The 14,683-nt window shown below is 40.5% G+C and overlaps 4 protein-coding genes across 4 annotated transcripts in view; all 4 read left to right on the top strand.

The window, feature by feature from the left end:
• The window catches only part of LOC101314102 (acyl-CoA-binding domain-containing protein 4-like), a 6,607-nt gene extending 3,663 nt beyond the window's left edge, over window positions 1-2,944 (top strand). The window contains exons 11-18 of the mRNA XM_004302358.1: window positions 233-359; window positions 447-561; window positions 688-776; window positions 993-1,076; window positions 1,156-1,332; window positions 1,800-1,955; window positions 2,178-2,237; window positions 2,392-2,944. Of these exons, the coding sequence (XP_004302406.1) occupies window positions 233-359; window positions 447-561; window positions 688-776; window positions 993-1,076; window positions 1,156-1,332; window positions 1,800-1,955; window positions 2,178-2,237; window positions 2,392-2,577 (994 nt within the window). The 3' untranslated portion in view covers window positions 2,578-2,944. The remainder of the gene's footprint in view (window positions 1-232; window positions 360-446; window positions 562-687; window positions 777-992; window positions 1,077-1,155; window positions 1,333-1,799; window positions 1,956-2,177; window positions 2,238-2,391) is intronic.
• A 717-nt stretch (window positions 2,945-3,661) lies between these two features.
• Window positions 3,662-8,161, top strand: LOC101313815. Its single transcript, XM_004302357.1, has 2 exons — window positions 3,662-4,878; window positions 5,445-8,161. The coding sequence occupies exons 1-2, from the start codon at window positions 3,831-3,833 to the stop codon at window positions 7,898-7,900; spliced, it is 3,504 nt and encodes a 1,167-aa protein (XP_004302405.1). The 5' UTR covers window positions 3,662-3,830; the 3' UTR covers window positions 7,901-8,161.
• A 2,485-nt stretch (window positions 8,162-10,646) lies between these two features.
• On the top strand, window positions 10,647-11,906 carry LOC101314388. Its single transcript, XM_004302359.1, has one exon. It carries the CDS (start codon window positions 10,710-10,712, stop codon window positions 11,535-11,537), a length of 828 nt encoding a protein of 275 aa, XP_004302407.1. The 5' UTR covers window positions 10,647-10,709; the 3' UTR covers window positions 11,538-11,906.
• A 909-nt stretch (window positions 11,907-12,815) lies between these two features.
• Window positions 12,816-13,199, top strand: LOC101291360. The gene has a single exon (XM_004304934.1). The coding sequence runs from the start codon at window positions 12,816-12,818 to the stop codon at window positions 13,197-13,199; it is 384 nt and encodes a 127-aa protein (XP_004304982.1).
• Window positions 13,200-14,683: the final 1,484 nt, after the last annotated feature.

Below are 14,683 nucleotides of genomic sequence, written 5' to 3'. Positions count from 1 at the left end.
GGTGGGGGGTGGGTGTTGTTTTCATCATATATAATCAAGTTAACGGTACCTTCTCGGAATATGTATCCTCTAGTTAATGAAATATGAGATGGAGCAAAGGCTCTTAATTCTAGGTGGTGATTCCTTATATCCTTATTTAGAGCTTTCTATTTCTCAAAGCTGAATTTTAACAATTTATGTGTATACTTGAATGCACTTTGAGGTTAATATGTTTTGATTGTCATTCTTTCAGAGGGGCGTCCCCTTCTCCAAGGTCGGATCATGCTGCTGCTGTTCATGCGGACCGCTACCTCCTTATCTTTGGTGGGGGTTCCCATGCAACTTGCTTCAATGATCTGCATGTCCTTGATTTGCAAACTGTAAGAACCTTTTTCATTCTAAAACTTGTCTTTTGTGTTGTTTGACAGAATCATAATTCATGCCTTTCCTACATTTGGACCTTGTAGATGGAGTGGTCAAAACCCACACAACAAGGTGAGATACCAACTCCACGGGCTGGGCATGCAGGTGTGCCAGTTGGTGAAAACTGGTTCATTGTTGGGGGTGGTGACAATAAGAGTGGTATGTATATAACTACTTCGTGCCTGGTTGATGTTGGGCTTGATAGGTGTTGGTAGATGTACTTCTTACTTGAATTCCACTTTCATATGGGTTAGGTACTTAGCTCTTCATTTTGTGATTTCGCAGGGGTTTCAGAAACCGTGGTCCTAAATATGTCTACACTAGTTTGGTCTGTTGTAACTACTGTTGAAGGTCGTATTCCTGTTGCTAGTGAGGTATCTATTTGTGGGCATCATATATATATATATATATATTTTTTTTTTTCAATTTTAAATGGCTTATGATATTAATGCTATACTGATCGTTTGCATCCTCCTGGTAATATCTTTGCCTACACGAGGGATCTGATGCCATGTTGTTCTGGAAATAATGATTTTCTCACTACCAGCAGTGATGTAATGGAACTGCCATCTTTTTGCATTCTTCTGTAGGGATTAAGTTTGGTCGTAGGTTGTTACAATGGTGAAGATGTGCTTTTATCTTTTGGAGGATACAATGGCCGTTACAACAATGAGGTGAGGAGCAAGTGTCAATATAATTTTGGCTTCTTTGCTCTTATTTCATTTTCTTTCTAAATTTGCTTCATCATGATAGGTTAACGTTCTCAAACCAAGCCTCAAGTCAACCTTGCAATCAAAAACTGAAACTTTGGTGCCAGACAGTGTTTCTGCAGTGCATGATGCCCCTAATGTTGCCAGAGATGTGCAGTCCGAGTATGAAGCCGGACAAGATGGAAAAATTAGGGAAATAGTTATGGACGCAGAGCCGATGGTAAGCATACAAAAGCAATGCAGAGAGTTAGCCTTTTTTTTTTTTTTTATATAAGAAAGCTTGGTGTGCATAATAAATTCTGGCAGATGGTATGTACACCCATGCATTTATGCTATTGGTTGGTCAGTGCTTATTGAGTTCAATCAGGGTCAGTCTTTCACAAAAATGAGAAAAATCATCTAGATCGCCCGATGATGTCAGAACTATTTGCATATATGTTTGATACTGTAAATTCATTGTGGAGAGCAAGTTTTCATTATAACATGCTTTGCACCTTCATGTTGTCAGTTAGGTTGGTTATCAAAAATGTACATGGGTACTTCTTCCTTACTCACCCAGTAATTCCCAGAGTATAGAGTTTTCATGTGTTAATCTGTTTCTCTGTTTCTATATCCATTTTTATTTGGCCAAAGTACTGTGTTTTCATGTTAGTTATAAGTTATTGCTCATTCATCTGATTCGTGCAGAAATCCAGAGGCAAGAATTTTAATGAGCATCTTGTGGCGACCCTCAAAGCAGATAAAGAAGAATTAGAATCATCACTCAGTAAGGAGAAGGCACAATCTCTCCAGTTAAAGCAAGAGTTATCAGAAGCAGAGACTCGTAACACTGACCTATACAAGGTGGGTATACTTATTATTATTTTTTTTTGTTCTTTTTTCTTTTTCTAGCTTAGTCCAACTTTAATTTGTGACTGGTGTTAAATTCGTGCTAGAGATGAGAGATTTGAAAGTATTTTCAATTATTCTCCTTTTTGTTGTGATTATAACATTTTGCTAGGGTACAGATAATGCTTGTATGTTTTCCCTTAAGAATTGCCAGTGATTTTATTGTTCTTAATATAGGAGCTTCAATCTGTACGGGGACAACTTGCATCCGAGCAATCCAGATGCTTCAAACTGGAGGTATGTCATCACGTTGTAACTGATTTTACTTTATGGGTCATAACAGGGACAAGTATCACTTCCTTATTTATTGAACTTGATGTTCCAATTGCTAAACAAGATTTCTTGCAAGTCTTGTTCAAATTTAATGCTAATTTACTCTTTGAATGTACAGGTCGAACTAGCGGAACTACGACAGAAGCTCCAAAATATGGAGGCATTGCAGAAGGAACTTGAACTCCTCCAGCGACAAAAAGCTGCATCTGAACAAGCAGCCCTGAATGCTAGAAAGCAGGGCTCAGGAGGCGTATGGGGCTGGCTTGCCGGAACACCTGGCAGCGAAAAATCTGATGATGCCTAAATACTTGTCAAAAGCCAAATTGGATAGTGGTTGTTAGATTCGGTTATCTTTTTGACTTATTTTTTGTTCACATATATTTGTGTTACTTGACAAAGGTCGTTTTTTGTGATAGAGAAATAAGACATGAGGTTCTTATTGGCGATGATAGGGAACCCCCTTTTGGGGTTTTTGCATGAATGCATGTACTGCAATTTCAGTTATGTAGTTTCATGTGTCGGTGCTATATTCTTTTGGGTCACCAATTTTTGTGGAGATTGTATTCAGAGTGAACATAATTGGGTGAAGTATAGATCACATTTATTCTCTGTTTCCTATCGACATTATTCGAGTGACCCCCATTTTGAATATTCGAATTTTTTTGTTTTTGTTTCTCTTGGTGTAATTCTTCATATTATCGTGTTTAGTGTCAACCGAGACTTATGTTGAAGCACTCTATTCAAGTATCTTATGCATTTGGAAGAAATATTCCTCCACTTCACCACTTGAACGCGAGGTTTCAAAATATCTTACCAATGTGATGCAATTAGTCTAATAATTTGGAAAGAAAAATGTGTGCTTAATTTGTAGTATCGGAATGGATATCTTTATCGAATAAAGTAATTCTTTGTACAAATGACTAAATAATTCTCACATATCAAATACGTTTAATCAACTTCATTTTCAGAAGCGGTCTCATCATTTTTCAAATGAAAAGTCATTATCGTTATATCGTACTATCCCACTAAATACATGAGCCGATCTTGACTACCAATAAAAAGAAATTACTAATTTAAACGAGTAATATTCTTCAAAATTCTTATTATGGATGAGACAAGTGTGAAGATACTCAAGATGGTGAAACATAGCACATGAAATTGGTGAAAAAGAATCAAGAAGTGACGAGTGATAAAATCATAAAAATCAGAAAAGAACTCCAAAAATAAATTCAGAAAAAAAGAAGACGTGGCAGCATTCGAATGGCCAAACTTGTTAGTAATATCGTATAGTATAATAGCCCAAAAGAGAGTAGAGCGCATTATTCGTGTTTCAGAAAACCCAACCCAGAAAAAATCCACACCTTCACAAATTACAACTCTCTCTCTTCTTCTTCCTCCTCTCTTAGGGTTTACTGTTAATCCCTCAAAACCCTCACACTTTCAAATTCACCAGCTTCGAATTTCAATTCATGGCCCCACATCAGGACCCCTAACTCTATCGCTCCACTCTTTCGAACAATTCCACATCGTTCAATAGCTACCTCAGAGATCTCGGTAATGAACAACGATTTCGAATCCGACGCGAAATCCGATTCCGGAGACGCCGGTAAGGCTTTGAACGGCGGCGCCGGTATCTCCGAGGATGATGCTAGGGTTTTGCCGACGGAGGAGAGCGAGGGCGGCGGGAGATCTGAGGAGGATAAGGTTAGGGTTAGCGAGGAGAGTGGCGGTGGAAATGTAGATAAGGTAACGGAGTCGAATCCGAGCGGCGGCGAGGGGTTGGATTACGACGAAGAGGATGACGTGTTTGATATCGGGAGGGTTGAGCTTGATGAGGATCAGGAGGAGGATAGCTCCGAGGCTCAGAACGATGGGGATAGAGATGAGAGTGTGGATTTGTTATCGGAGTTTGATGAGTTTGTGGCTAATGAGAAGGACGGTATGGCTTTAGGGACTTCCAGAGCTCTGAGCTACGGTTTCCAAGTCGGAGACATGGTGTGGGGGAAGGTGAAGTCTCATCCGTGGTGGCCAGGGCATATATTCAATGAGGCCTTCGCTACGTCTCAGGTGCGGCGGACTAGAAGAGAAGGTCATGTCTTGGTGGCCTTCTTTGGTGATAGTAGCTACGGCTGGTTCGACCCGGCTGAGCTTATCCCATTCGAGCCTCATTTTGCTGAGAAGTCTCGGCAGACGAATTACAGGAATTTCGCCAGGGCTGTGGAGGAGGCTGTGGATGAGGCGAGCCGGAGGTGTGGCGTTGGGTTTGTGTGTAAATGTAGGAATCCGTATAATTTTCGGGGTACTAGTGTGCCTGGGTACTTTGTTGTTGATGTGCCGGATTATGAGCATGGGGCGGTTTATTCTACGGATCAGATTAAGAAGGCCAGGGATGGTTTTAATCCTGCTGAGCTTGTGTCTCTGGTAAAGCAGTTGGCGAAGTCACCAGTCCAAGGGGATCAGAAGAGCCTTAGCTTCATTAAGAATAAGGCTACTATGTTTGCTTATCGGAAGGCAGTGTTTGAGGAGTATGATGAGACCTATGCTCAGGCATTTGGGGCTCGGTCTTCACGACCTGCTGTGCCAGATCAGCCTGTTAAGCCTCGAGGTATATCAATGCTTTGTCCTCATTGTTGTAATGGTTGAACCCTTCATGTTTGTACCTTACTTTGTCCGTTAACTATAACAACAGATGATTGTGTTTGGTAATTTGCTTTATTGGTTCTGAATATTTTCAAAAAAATGAAGTTTCTCATTCTTGCATGGGTTGTGACCTTAATGCTGATAAGTAGACGCTTTGATCAGTTTCCAGTGATATGATTCTTGCATAGGTTTTATAAAGTAAATTTTTTTATGAGCATTAGTTTATGACCTTGAATCAAAGTCTCTTGGTAGCACTGTGATTTGAAGTAGCCTTCCACATTAAGGTTCCAGTAGTTTTTTTTTTTCTCTTTTTATTTTATTTTATTTCTTCTTAACTTGTACAGTCCATGACCATGTTTAGAAAGCCTTTTGTTCTCTGCCCTGCATTTCATATTGTTTTTATCATCTTTGCAATTTTCATTGTACCTCTAGTTTAATTGTTTTCTTGCCTTTTCGTCTGTCTTGCATATTGTATTGGCTTAATATGTGTGCACTGCTCCTCGTTTCTGATGGTATTATTTCCTGATTCAGCACCTTTGAGCGGTCCTTTGGTGATTGCTGAAGTCCTGGGTGGACGGAAGAGTGCCACAAAACCCATGAAAGTCAAGGACCATTCAAAAAAAGACAAATACCTTTTCAAGCGGAGAGATGAAGCTAGTAACGTGAAACCCCACCAAACTACGCAGGGCCAAGCTAGTTCCTCAGCCGCATCTACTTACTTGGAGGGATCAGTAGCATTAGGAGATGGAGACTATAAGTTGCAAAAGAGGGCACCGTCTATCTCTATGAAGCCTCAGGTTTTAAAACATGAGCAGACTGAGAATATGAGCAGGGATGCTTCTGGAAAAGAACCTGTAAACATAAATCAGGTACCAGCAAACAGCTCTGTTGCCAGCCAAGGTGTTACCACCGGTTCAAAGCTATCTCTGAAGCTTTCTTTTGACAAGGAAACTGGAGCCCTGCAGGAAGTGAAAGATGCATTGACACAGAATGTAGCTGAGGGTCATTCAAGCACAGGTCACTCTGAATTATTCAGTCAGGGGACCAAGCAATGTATAAAAGATGAACCATCACAATCTTTGAAGCAGGAAGGGGAGGGTCCAATGGAGGTTGAAGGGAGTGCCAAATTGTCTGGGTTAAAGGAAGACAATGAATTGTCTGGTCACACTGTTGGAGATTCTTCACTGATCGAGGCAAAGAGTTCAGCTGGAAAGAAGGCTGTTGGTGGAGTGAAAAAGGCAAAGTTTCTTAAACGGCCACGGGGTGACATGAACCCTGCCATATCTGTTATGGAAGATAAAAAGAAAAAGAAGAAGAAGAGACAGTTAGGTTCCGATATAGGCTTCAGAGATCCACAGAGGATTGTGACTTCCGGAAAAGTGGGTTCCGTGGTGGATAGGGATGCAGGAAATGACAATCATGCAGGTTTGTCTCCAGAGGAAGATTTCAAGGTAGAACATCATAAGAAAGATGTTACTGTCAAGAAGGCCTTGTCTGAATCTGCTGGATTGTTGCCAATTCTTACAGAGGTTGAATTACCGCAACTAGTAAGCGATTTGCAAGCCCTTGCCCTTGATCCTTTTCATGGTCGTGAAACAAACAACCCTACCATTGTTCGGCAGTTCTTTCTGCAATTCCGGGCCCTCGTCTATCAGAAAAGCTTGGTCCTGTCACCACCATCAGAGACAGAGCCTCTTGAAGGTCACATCGCTAAAAATCCATCTGGTGTCAAAACCTCAGAAATTTCTCCTCCGGAACCAGTAAGAGATGTTCCCTCCTCGAAGTCGGCAAAACCCTTGTTCAGATCTGGTGATCGCACCATAGCTGGGCGGAAACGTGCTCCGTCCGATCGTCAAGGAGAGATTGCAGCTAAGAAGTCAAAGAAAATGAGTGATTTAAAATTATTGCATGCAGAGAGGAAGATTGGGCAAAAAAGTCAAGAGACCCAGCGTGGAGAGGTAAAAGAATCAGCGGTGCCCATTCCACGGAGGGCACCAAAGCCAGGTCTTGTGAAGAAAATGGAACCTCCGTCCAAGGTTGTTGAGCCCACCATGCTCGTGATGAAATTCCCTCCCACAATCTCTCTGCCTTCACCAGCAGAACTGAAGGCAAAGTTTGCTCGTTTTGGACCTACGGATCAGTCTGGTCTCCGTGTGTTCTACAAGTCCTCAACATGTCGAGTTGTATTTCTGTACAAATCTGATGCACAAGCAGCATTTAAGTTTGCAAGTTCAAACAAATCCTTTCTTGGCAACGTCAATGTGAGGTTCCAGCTTCGAGAGGTGGACGGTCCTGAAGTTCCTGCATCTGGGAAGGGTTATGGAGATGACAATTCTACTGAGACTCCGCGCGCTAAGGATTCTGCATTTATGCCAACTCCGGCACTCAAACAGCGGCAGCAGCAGTCTCTCTCACACAGTGCAGTCCAGCCGAAGTCGATTCTGAAGAAGTCATCGGGTGACGAGCCTCGAGGACAGGTAACTGGTGGCAATGGAAATAGTAAAGGAACTGCCCGTGTAAAATTCATGTTGGGTGGTGAAGAACCTAGTAGAAATGAGCAATTGATGATGCCTGGTAATAGAAATAACTTCAACAACAGTGCTAGTTTTGCAGATGATGGTGCACCTTCTTCTTCTACTTCTGTTGCTATGATGAATTATAATGCTAGAAACTCTCAAAAGGTTACCCTTCCACCTTCTTCATTGCCTCCTATTCTTCCTCTTCCCCATAGTCGGCCTTTACCTTCTCAATATGCAAAACCACCACCACCACATAATAATTTTTCACAGCAGCATTCAGAAATGGCACTACCTCCACTGCCACCACCCAGCAGAAACAGTCACAGTATTATAAACACCCCCGCCACATTTCCGAGTGCACCCACAGTTGATATTTCCCAGCAGATGCTAAGCCTGTTGACCAGGTGCAATGATGTTGTGACCAACGTAAAGGGTTACCTTGGATATGTGCCCTACCATCCTCTTTGATCAGGCCCTGAATATATATGCCCATAAAGCAAGTTCAGAAAATTACATATCGCGTCAAAGAAAGCTTCGAGTTGGCTTGAACCCTTCCCAGCTATAAATTTGCGGCCGAAGCTGTCGAAGAGGCTGCCAGTCTATAAGCAAATTGTTGTCTCAGCAGACCATGTAGTTTTTTGTTTACAAGTGAAATACTCACATATGTACTCATGATATTGATAGTGGCATCTTGATTGTTGATTATCTGCTCTTTTTTTGGTTTGAGTTTCTGTTGAGGTTTGTTCGGCGGGCAAGTTCTCGCAACCATTCTCTTTACTTTAGGCTGGATTTGTGCTCGTACAAATTGTGCAGTGAATGGAACAACTGTGCTCATAATGGCCTTGACGTTTACAAGCGTCAAATGGCACATAATGTATAGGATGGGACGGAGCCCGATCACAAGTTTCACAACATAGGCATAAGAAATGGGTAATTGACTAATTACAAGTATCAGGAATGTTGACAAAGAATAGCCCCATCATCTACAGTCCACACCTATTATCATAATTTGGTTCTTTTAGATTTGTTGTAGCTAGTTAGGATAAGTGTATAATTTTATTGGTTTGCTGATAATGAATCAAATGTGTCTATAAATTAGTTGGTCAAACACTGCGATAAGCATTTACTCCAAACCGCGGTCATCTCTAAATAAGGATTCTTTACTGTGACTTATACAAGGAGTAAAATATCGAATTTCAAGGATATATCGACGGTCCAAAAATTAGAAATTTTAAGGAGATATCGAGATTATGAAAATTTAAATATATCATATATAAAGTTCATATTCATTCATAGAGTATAATGCTGAAATGTGGTTGTTAGTTTGTAGCCATATGTAAATAAGTTGTAAGTATTAGAAGTCTATTCGTAATAGAAGTATATATTTATATAAGTTGTAAGCATTAACCAAATGCAAACTTAGCAGAGGTGGAACTTGAAGGGTTATTCAAGAGTGACGGGGGTTCAATTCCCATAAACTGAGCTCCTTTCGGATTGCATTTAAAGTGGGAGAGATATGTTCTCTCCCACTTTAAAATCGATATCTCTAGAATTTCGTTAAAATCGTCAGATATCGAGAAATTTTGAAAATGTCGTGCTAGATTAATTAAAAATCTCAAGATATTTCGGCACCATCCGAAAACGAGATTTTTGCCGATATTTTGGCGATTTTCTCGATTTTGAACACCTTGGACTTATATAAGTTATATGAGAGATAAGAAATTTGAAAAACTTTTCGATCACAAAATCATATCTTCACCATTCACTTTATAGGTTTATATAAGTAGATTACGTCTGCGAAATTTCATCTAAGTTGGTGATCGTTAAAGTTTTGAACTAGCTTAAATCAATGAACGGATCAAATCTGTCAAATATGAACCGTTCATGCAAATTGTTGTTTTAAGCACCTTAATGATTATCAATTTAGATAAAATTTTTCATAAATGATCTACATATTAGGACTTAAAAGATGAATGGTTAAGATTGAAAAATGTAATAAAAAAGTTTGTCAAATTTCACATCCCTTATATCAGCCACAATAATGGATCACTTAGTGGAATGATCTATATAAAATAAGTCAAGTTCAAATAGCATAAATTTTCATTTTCAGAGCCAAATATTCTAATACCGCTGTCAAATAATGGAACTAAAAGTAGCATTTTCTATAATTTAAGCAGCTATCATTTTCCATAAAAGAAAGAATCTTGGAAAAAGATAGAAGTGGAAGACCTTATCCTAATCATCTTTGCAAATTTGCAATATATGACGATGATGTAAGGGGTAAGGTCACGTCGGGCATTCACACGCTTACCAAATGAGCTATCTTTTTCTTAGCAAACGCTTGCTACTATATTTGGTCCTCCTCCGGTTCCCCCATTATAATTCTTTTGTGCTAAAGTGTTTCTTAACCGTTCAATGTGCTCCTCTAAGATTCTTCCAATATTTATGTACGTCACACCAACAATTATCATAAATATTTATAATGAAAGTAGTGAGAAGCAAAATTTCTTAGCAGATGTTGATGCTAACCTTGGTCATTGATTTCTTGTTCGAACTTGGTTTTATGCAATACCATTAGTTGTTGGTCCATGGTTTCGGAGTTTGTTACGTTTAGTTCAGATTTGTAAATGAATCAGCTTTCGACACAAAATATTTATCATAACACAATTTTTAAATGTATTAACACATCTTTTTTTGTTATTAACAAACCAATATATTTTTCTATCTACACTTTTTTATTTTATTTACAAACTTGTTACTTGAATTTGATTGATGATTGGTTCTCGTTATAGTAAATGTGTATTAATAACAAAAAGAATTGTCTTAATAGCACCCACTCTTTTTTATTTATAAAAAAAACCTAAACGCGAAACGCGTGTTGCTTTAGCGCTGTTCCATTTGTCAACAGGAGAAAGCACCTGAAAATTCATTATTTAATTATTACTTCTTACGCTCCCCATGCCACACACGCATGAAACACGTACAGAATTATCCTCCACCTTATAGTGAAGCCATATTCCAGAACTCCCCAAACTGCACTCGGACAAACCACTCAATTCCCCACTGACCTAAACCATCCAACCTCCGCGTAGTAAAGGGCAAACCCGTCATTGCACCCCTGAAAACGAACATTCCCCTCTCATTCCTCTTCCACAGTCGGTTTCTTCTCCACTCCTATATATAACCCTTACCTCTCATTCTGATTCTCTCAAATTCTCAAATCCAAATCTCTCAAATTCTCAATCACTCCAAGATTTCAATCAATCTTTCTTCATCCATGGATTGCAGACCTTTTGAAATAACCCTGATCGGCGCCCATGACATCAAGGACGTCAACACCTTCTCCAAGATGGACGTCTACGCCGCCGTCACCGTCTCCGGCGCCGGCGTAAGGAAGCAGAAGCTCCGCACCCCTGTCCACAAAGACGGCGGCACCAGCCCCAAATGGAACCACACCCTCAAGTTCACCCTCGACGACGCCGCCCTCGTCTCCGACCGCGTCAAGATCAAGATCAAGCTCGTCTCCGACCGCACCTTTGGCCCCACCAAGATCGGAAAAGCCGTCGTTCCGGCCAAGGAGCTCTTGCAGAGCGAGAAGGCCAACGGCGAGAAACCCGTGAGCTACCTCGTCGTGACTCCGAAAGGGAAGACCAAAGGAAGCGTGAGCTTCGGCTACAAGTTCGGCGAGAAATTCTCGGCGCCTTTACCGGTTCAGCACGAGGCCCACAAGAAAGCCCATGAGCCCGTTATGGCGTACCCGGCGGGCCATGCCGGGTCGAGCTCGGCTTACCCGCCACCTGGTGTGGCCCACCCGGTTTATCAGCCTTACCCGCCGCAGCCGCAACCGGGTTATGGCTACCCGCCGCAGCAGCAGCCGGGTTACGGGTACGCGCCGCCGCCGCAGGCCGGGTACGGGTACCCGCCGGTGGTGCAGCCCGGTTATGGGTACGCGCAGAAGCCGCAGAAGCCTAAGAGAGGAGGAGGGAACATGGGGCTTGGGTTGGGAGCTGGATTGTTGGGTGGTTTGTTGATCGGAGATATGGTTTCCGACGTGGGTGACATGGGGGCGTATGATGGTGGGTATGGTGATGGGTTCGATTTCTAGAATTGGGGGTTTTATTTGTTTGATTGGTTTTTTATGTTTCTAGCAGTCTAGTTTTTCTATGAGTAATGTAAATGTCAGAAGAAGGTTTTGAGGGTTTTATATGACGCTCAATAAATCAATGGAAACTTCTTTGCATATAGATGATGCATATATTTGTTTTCGAAACTATTGTTGTGTTATTTGCTTGTGTTTGAACTTTGAAGTTAGAAATTCGCTTGGGATTTAAGGGATTGCTGAAGAACAAGGTTGAAGTTGTGGAATTGTGTTGTGCTATTGGCCAGAGAGGTGAATCTGATTGCAGGGAATATGTTCCATTCATTCACCTAGTTGTTTTGGATGCGCGCTTCTTCTTCTTTTTCTGTGTCGATGGCGATGACTCAAATTTAACGAGGAAGTGATTACAAACACAAAACAAACATCGCATTCCATTAGAATTTGGTGACCTTTGGTGAGAAAGTTGCCCATTAGTATGACAGAATGACTGTTCGATGTGCCAAGATAGAGAATTCAAGAGCAGCCGTGTGTACACTCAATTGATTAGGAACTTGATAAATAACCTGAGCAAGTAAATAATCAGTCAATGAATAAACCAAGAATAAAGAATGAACACAAATAGTGGTTAGTTGTGGTTTATGAAAAAATCTTAGATCAAACTTTTTTTGGTTTCGAATCTATCCCACAAAAGCACTCGCGATAGCTGATCCAAATAAAAAGCTCAAAGTTTTGGTTATCAAAACTACCAAAACTCCAAAAGTCATAAACATAACTTTACAGAATTACAGTATATTTAGTCAATTACTTAACATAGGTTAAATATAAACTACTTGTACGTTATGCTGTATTTATTATGATACCGATTGAGCATCTTCAATAAAGATGTCACAAGAAGTGTTTCGAGTTTTTCAAATATAAGTGAGACAATTTGATATATACTGTATGTCAAATTCAGGAAATCAGGAAAGTCCATCCCTAAGATACCCAGTCTATCCCTAAGATACCCAGTCTAGGCCGACTAGATACAAGTCCCCAAATTCCTTAATATTTTGTTTAAATCAGGAGTTCAGGACAGTCCATTATCCCTACACACACAAGGAAAACCTTATTTCAATCTATATTCCTACTACAAATAGGTAAAGCTTCCTTCTATATAATGTAATCTCTCACATTCGCTACTGAAGAATTTCAAGAATTCGATTGAGTTTCAATATGGACTGCAGGACCTTGGAAATAAGGCTGTTATCGGCCGACCACATCAAGAACGTCAATAAATTCTTCACAATGGACGTCTACGCCGTCGTTTCAATCTCCGGTGGTGCTGACATGCAGAGGTTCGTCACACCCGTCCACAAAGGTTGCGGCACCCACCCAAGATGGAACCACTCCCCCTTCACCTTCACGCTCGATGACGCCGCTCTTAACCAGAACCTCCTCAGGCTTGAGATCATGCTTGTCTCCGACCGAACCCTCAAGGAAACCGAGATCGGAAAGGTCGTCGTTCCGGTGAGTCAGTTGCTAGAGATTAGTAGCAGGGACAATAACGAGCTCCCGTACGTGACCTTTCAGGTTTTAAGGCCCAAAGAAGAACCACCCCAGGGCAAGTTCGGGGAGAAATTTTGGGCTCCTCTTCCCAAGGCCCAAGAGGAGGTACTCGAGGAGGCCTAGGGTTATTGTTAATTTCTTCGACTAGGAACTCAGTTTTGCTCTGAAAAGGATAGCCCTTTATTTCAGGGAGTGGTTCTAACGAAGACCACTAAGTTGAAGACTTTTTCGTTTCATCTTGTTTTCAATTACATATTTACATCTCGACCGTCTAGTGTGTGTGTGTGTGTGTGTGTCATCTTTACAAATTTTCATCCAAATTGAAAATTGTTAAGACATTCATAAATGTGATTTACCGATTATAAACTTGAACGGTGCATGTTTGACAGATTTGGATCGTACATTGATTTGATTTAGTACAATTCTTTAACAATCACCAATTTGACTGAAAATTTGTGGAAGTGATCTTCTTATATAGACCTAAAAACTAAACGGTTGAGATGGAAAAATGTGATTGAAAAGTGGGTGTAATAAATCAATAAAGAGAAAAGTCCCCAACTAGTCCTCAACAAGATGGTCCTCAACTAATCGAATGATGAATGCTGATGTGTTTTTTCTTTCTTTCTTTTCCAGACTCTGAGATTTTTATATTCTTTTCTTTTTCAATGACTATATCTGAATGTATTTCAGAGGCCAACTTATGAGAAAATTTCGTTTCAAATATTCTTTGTAACTAGATCAATCTACAAGCTTCATATCTTACAGTTTTTCTAGCTTATTTCAAGGTGGAGTATGCTCTTCCTCCAGCTTCTTGTTCTTCCGGTGACCCTTCGGTTCTGAAACCAAACAGCCACTTGACGAGGGTCCAGTGCAAGCTCGTAAGCAAGCCAGTCCTTATGCTCATTTTTGAAATTGAGCTTCACAAGGATTGGCTTGCTTTCGAAATTAGACTCGACCCATGACAAGTGGCTGTTTGGTTTCAGAACCGAAGGGTCGCTGGAAGAATAAGAAGCCGGAGGAAAAGCATATTTCACCTTGAAGAAGGCTCATGGAAATTAAGACTTCTATGTAAGATACAAGTTAAGACATTGAGCAGAAGCAACTATATTCCAAGTGTGAAAAGGCCTTTGCTTAAGTGTTGCATGTTATGGAATTAGGACTTCTATGTAATTAAGATCGAAATTAAGTATTGCATATGAATGTTCACTACCAGAAAAAAGACTTTAGCCGACGAAAAAAAAAACAGGCCGACGAAACAATTTTTCGTCGGCTAAAGAATTTTTTTCGTCGGCTAAAGTCTGTGACTTTAGCCGACGACTTTAAACTTTCTTTAGCCGACGAAAATATAATTTCGTCGGCTAAAGTTCTTTATATTCGTAGATCTGGACAGCAGCTCATCTGAGAAAAGAAACGGGNAAGAAAAAACGGGAGAAAAAGTTTGGGTGTTGTTGAAATCTGTCCATTATTAAGAAGTGGAGCTATATATAGGTACGTACATGTGTATATATGTTGATTTTGAGTTTTATTTGAGTTATTGATCGATTTTGAGTGTGATTAAATTGATAGATTTTGAGTATACGTTTGATGTATATATATATATATATATA

The sequence above is a fragment of the Fragaria vesca genome, linkage group LG6 (genome assembly GCF_000184155.1).
Source record: "Fragaria vesca subsp. vesca linkage group LG6, FraVesHawaii_1.0, whole genome shotgun sequence".
Classification (NCBI taxonomy): Eukaryota; Viridiplantae; Streptophyta; class Magnoliopsida; order Rosales; family Rosaceae; genus Fragaria; species Fragaria vesca.
This window is presented reverse-complemented; position numbering and strand designations above follow the sequence as displayed.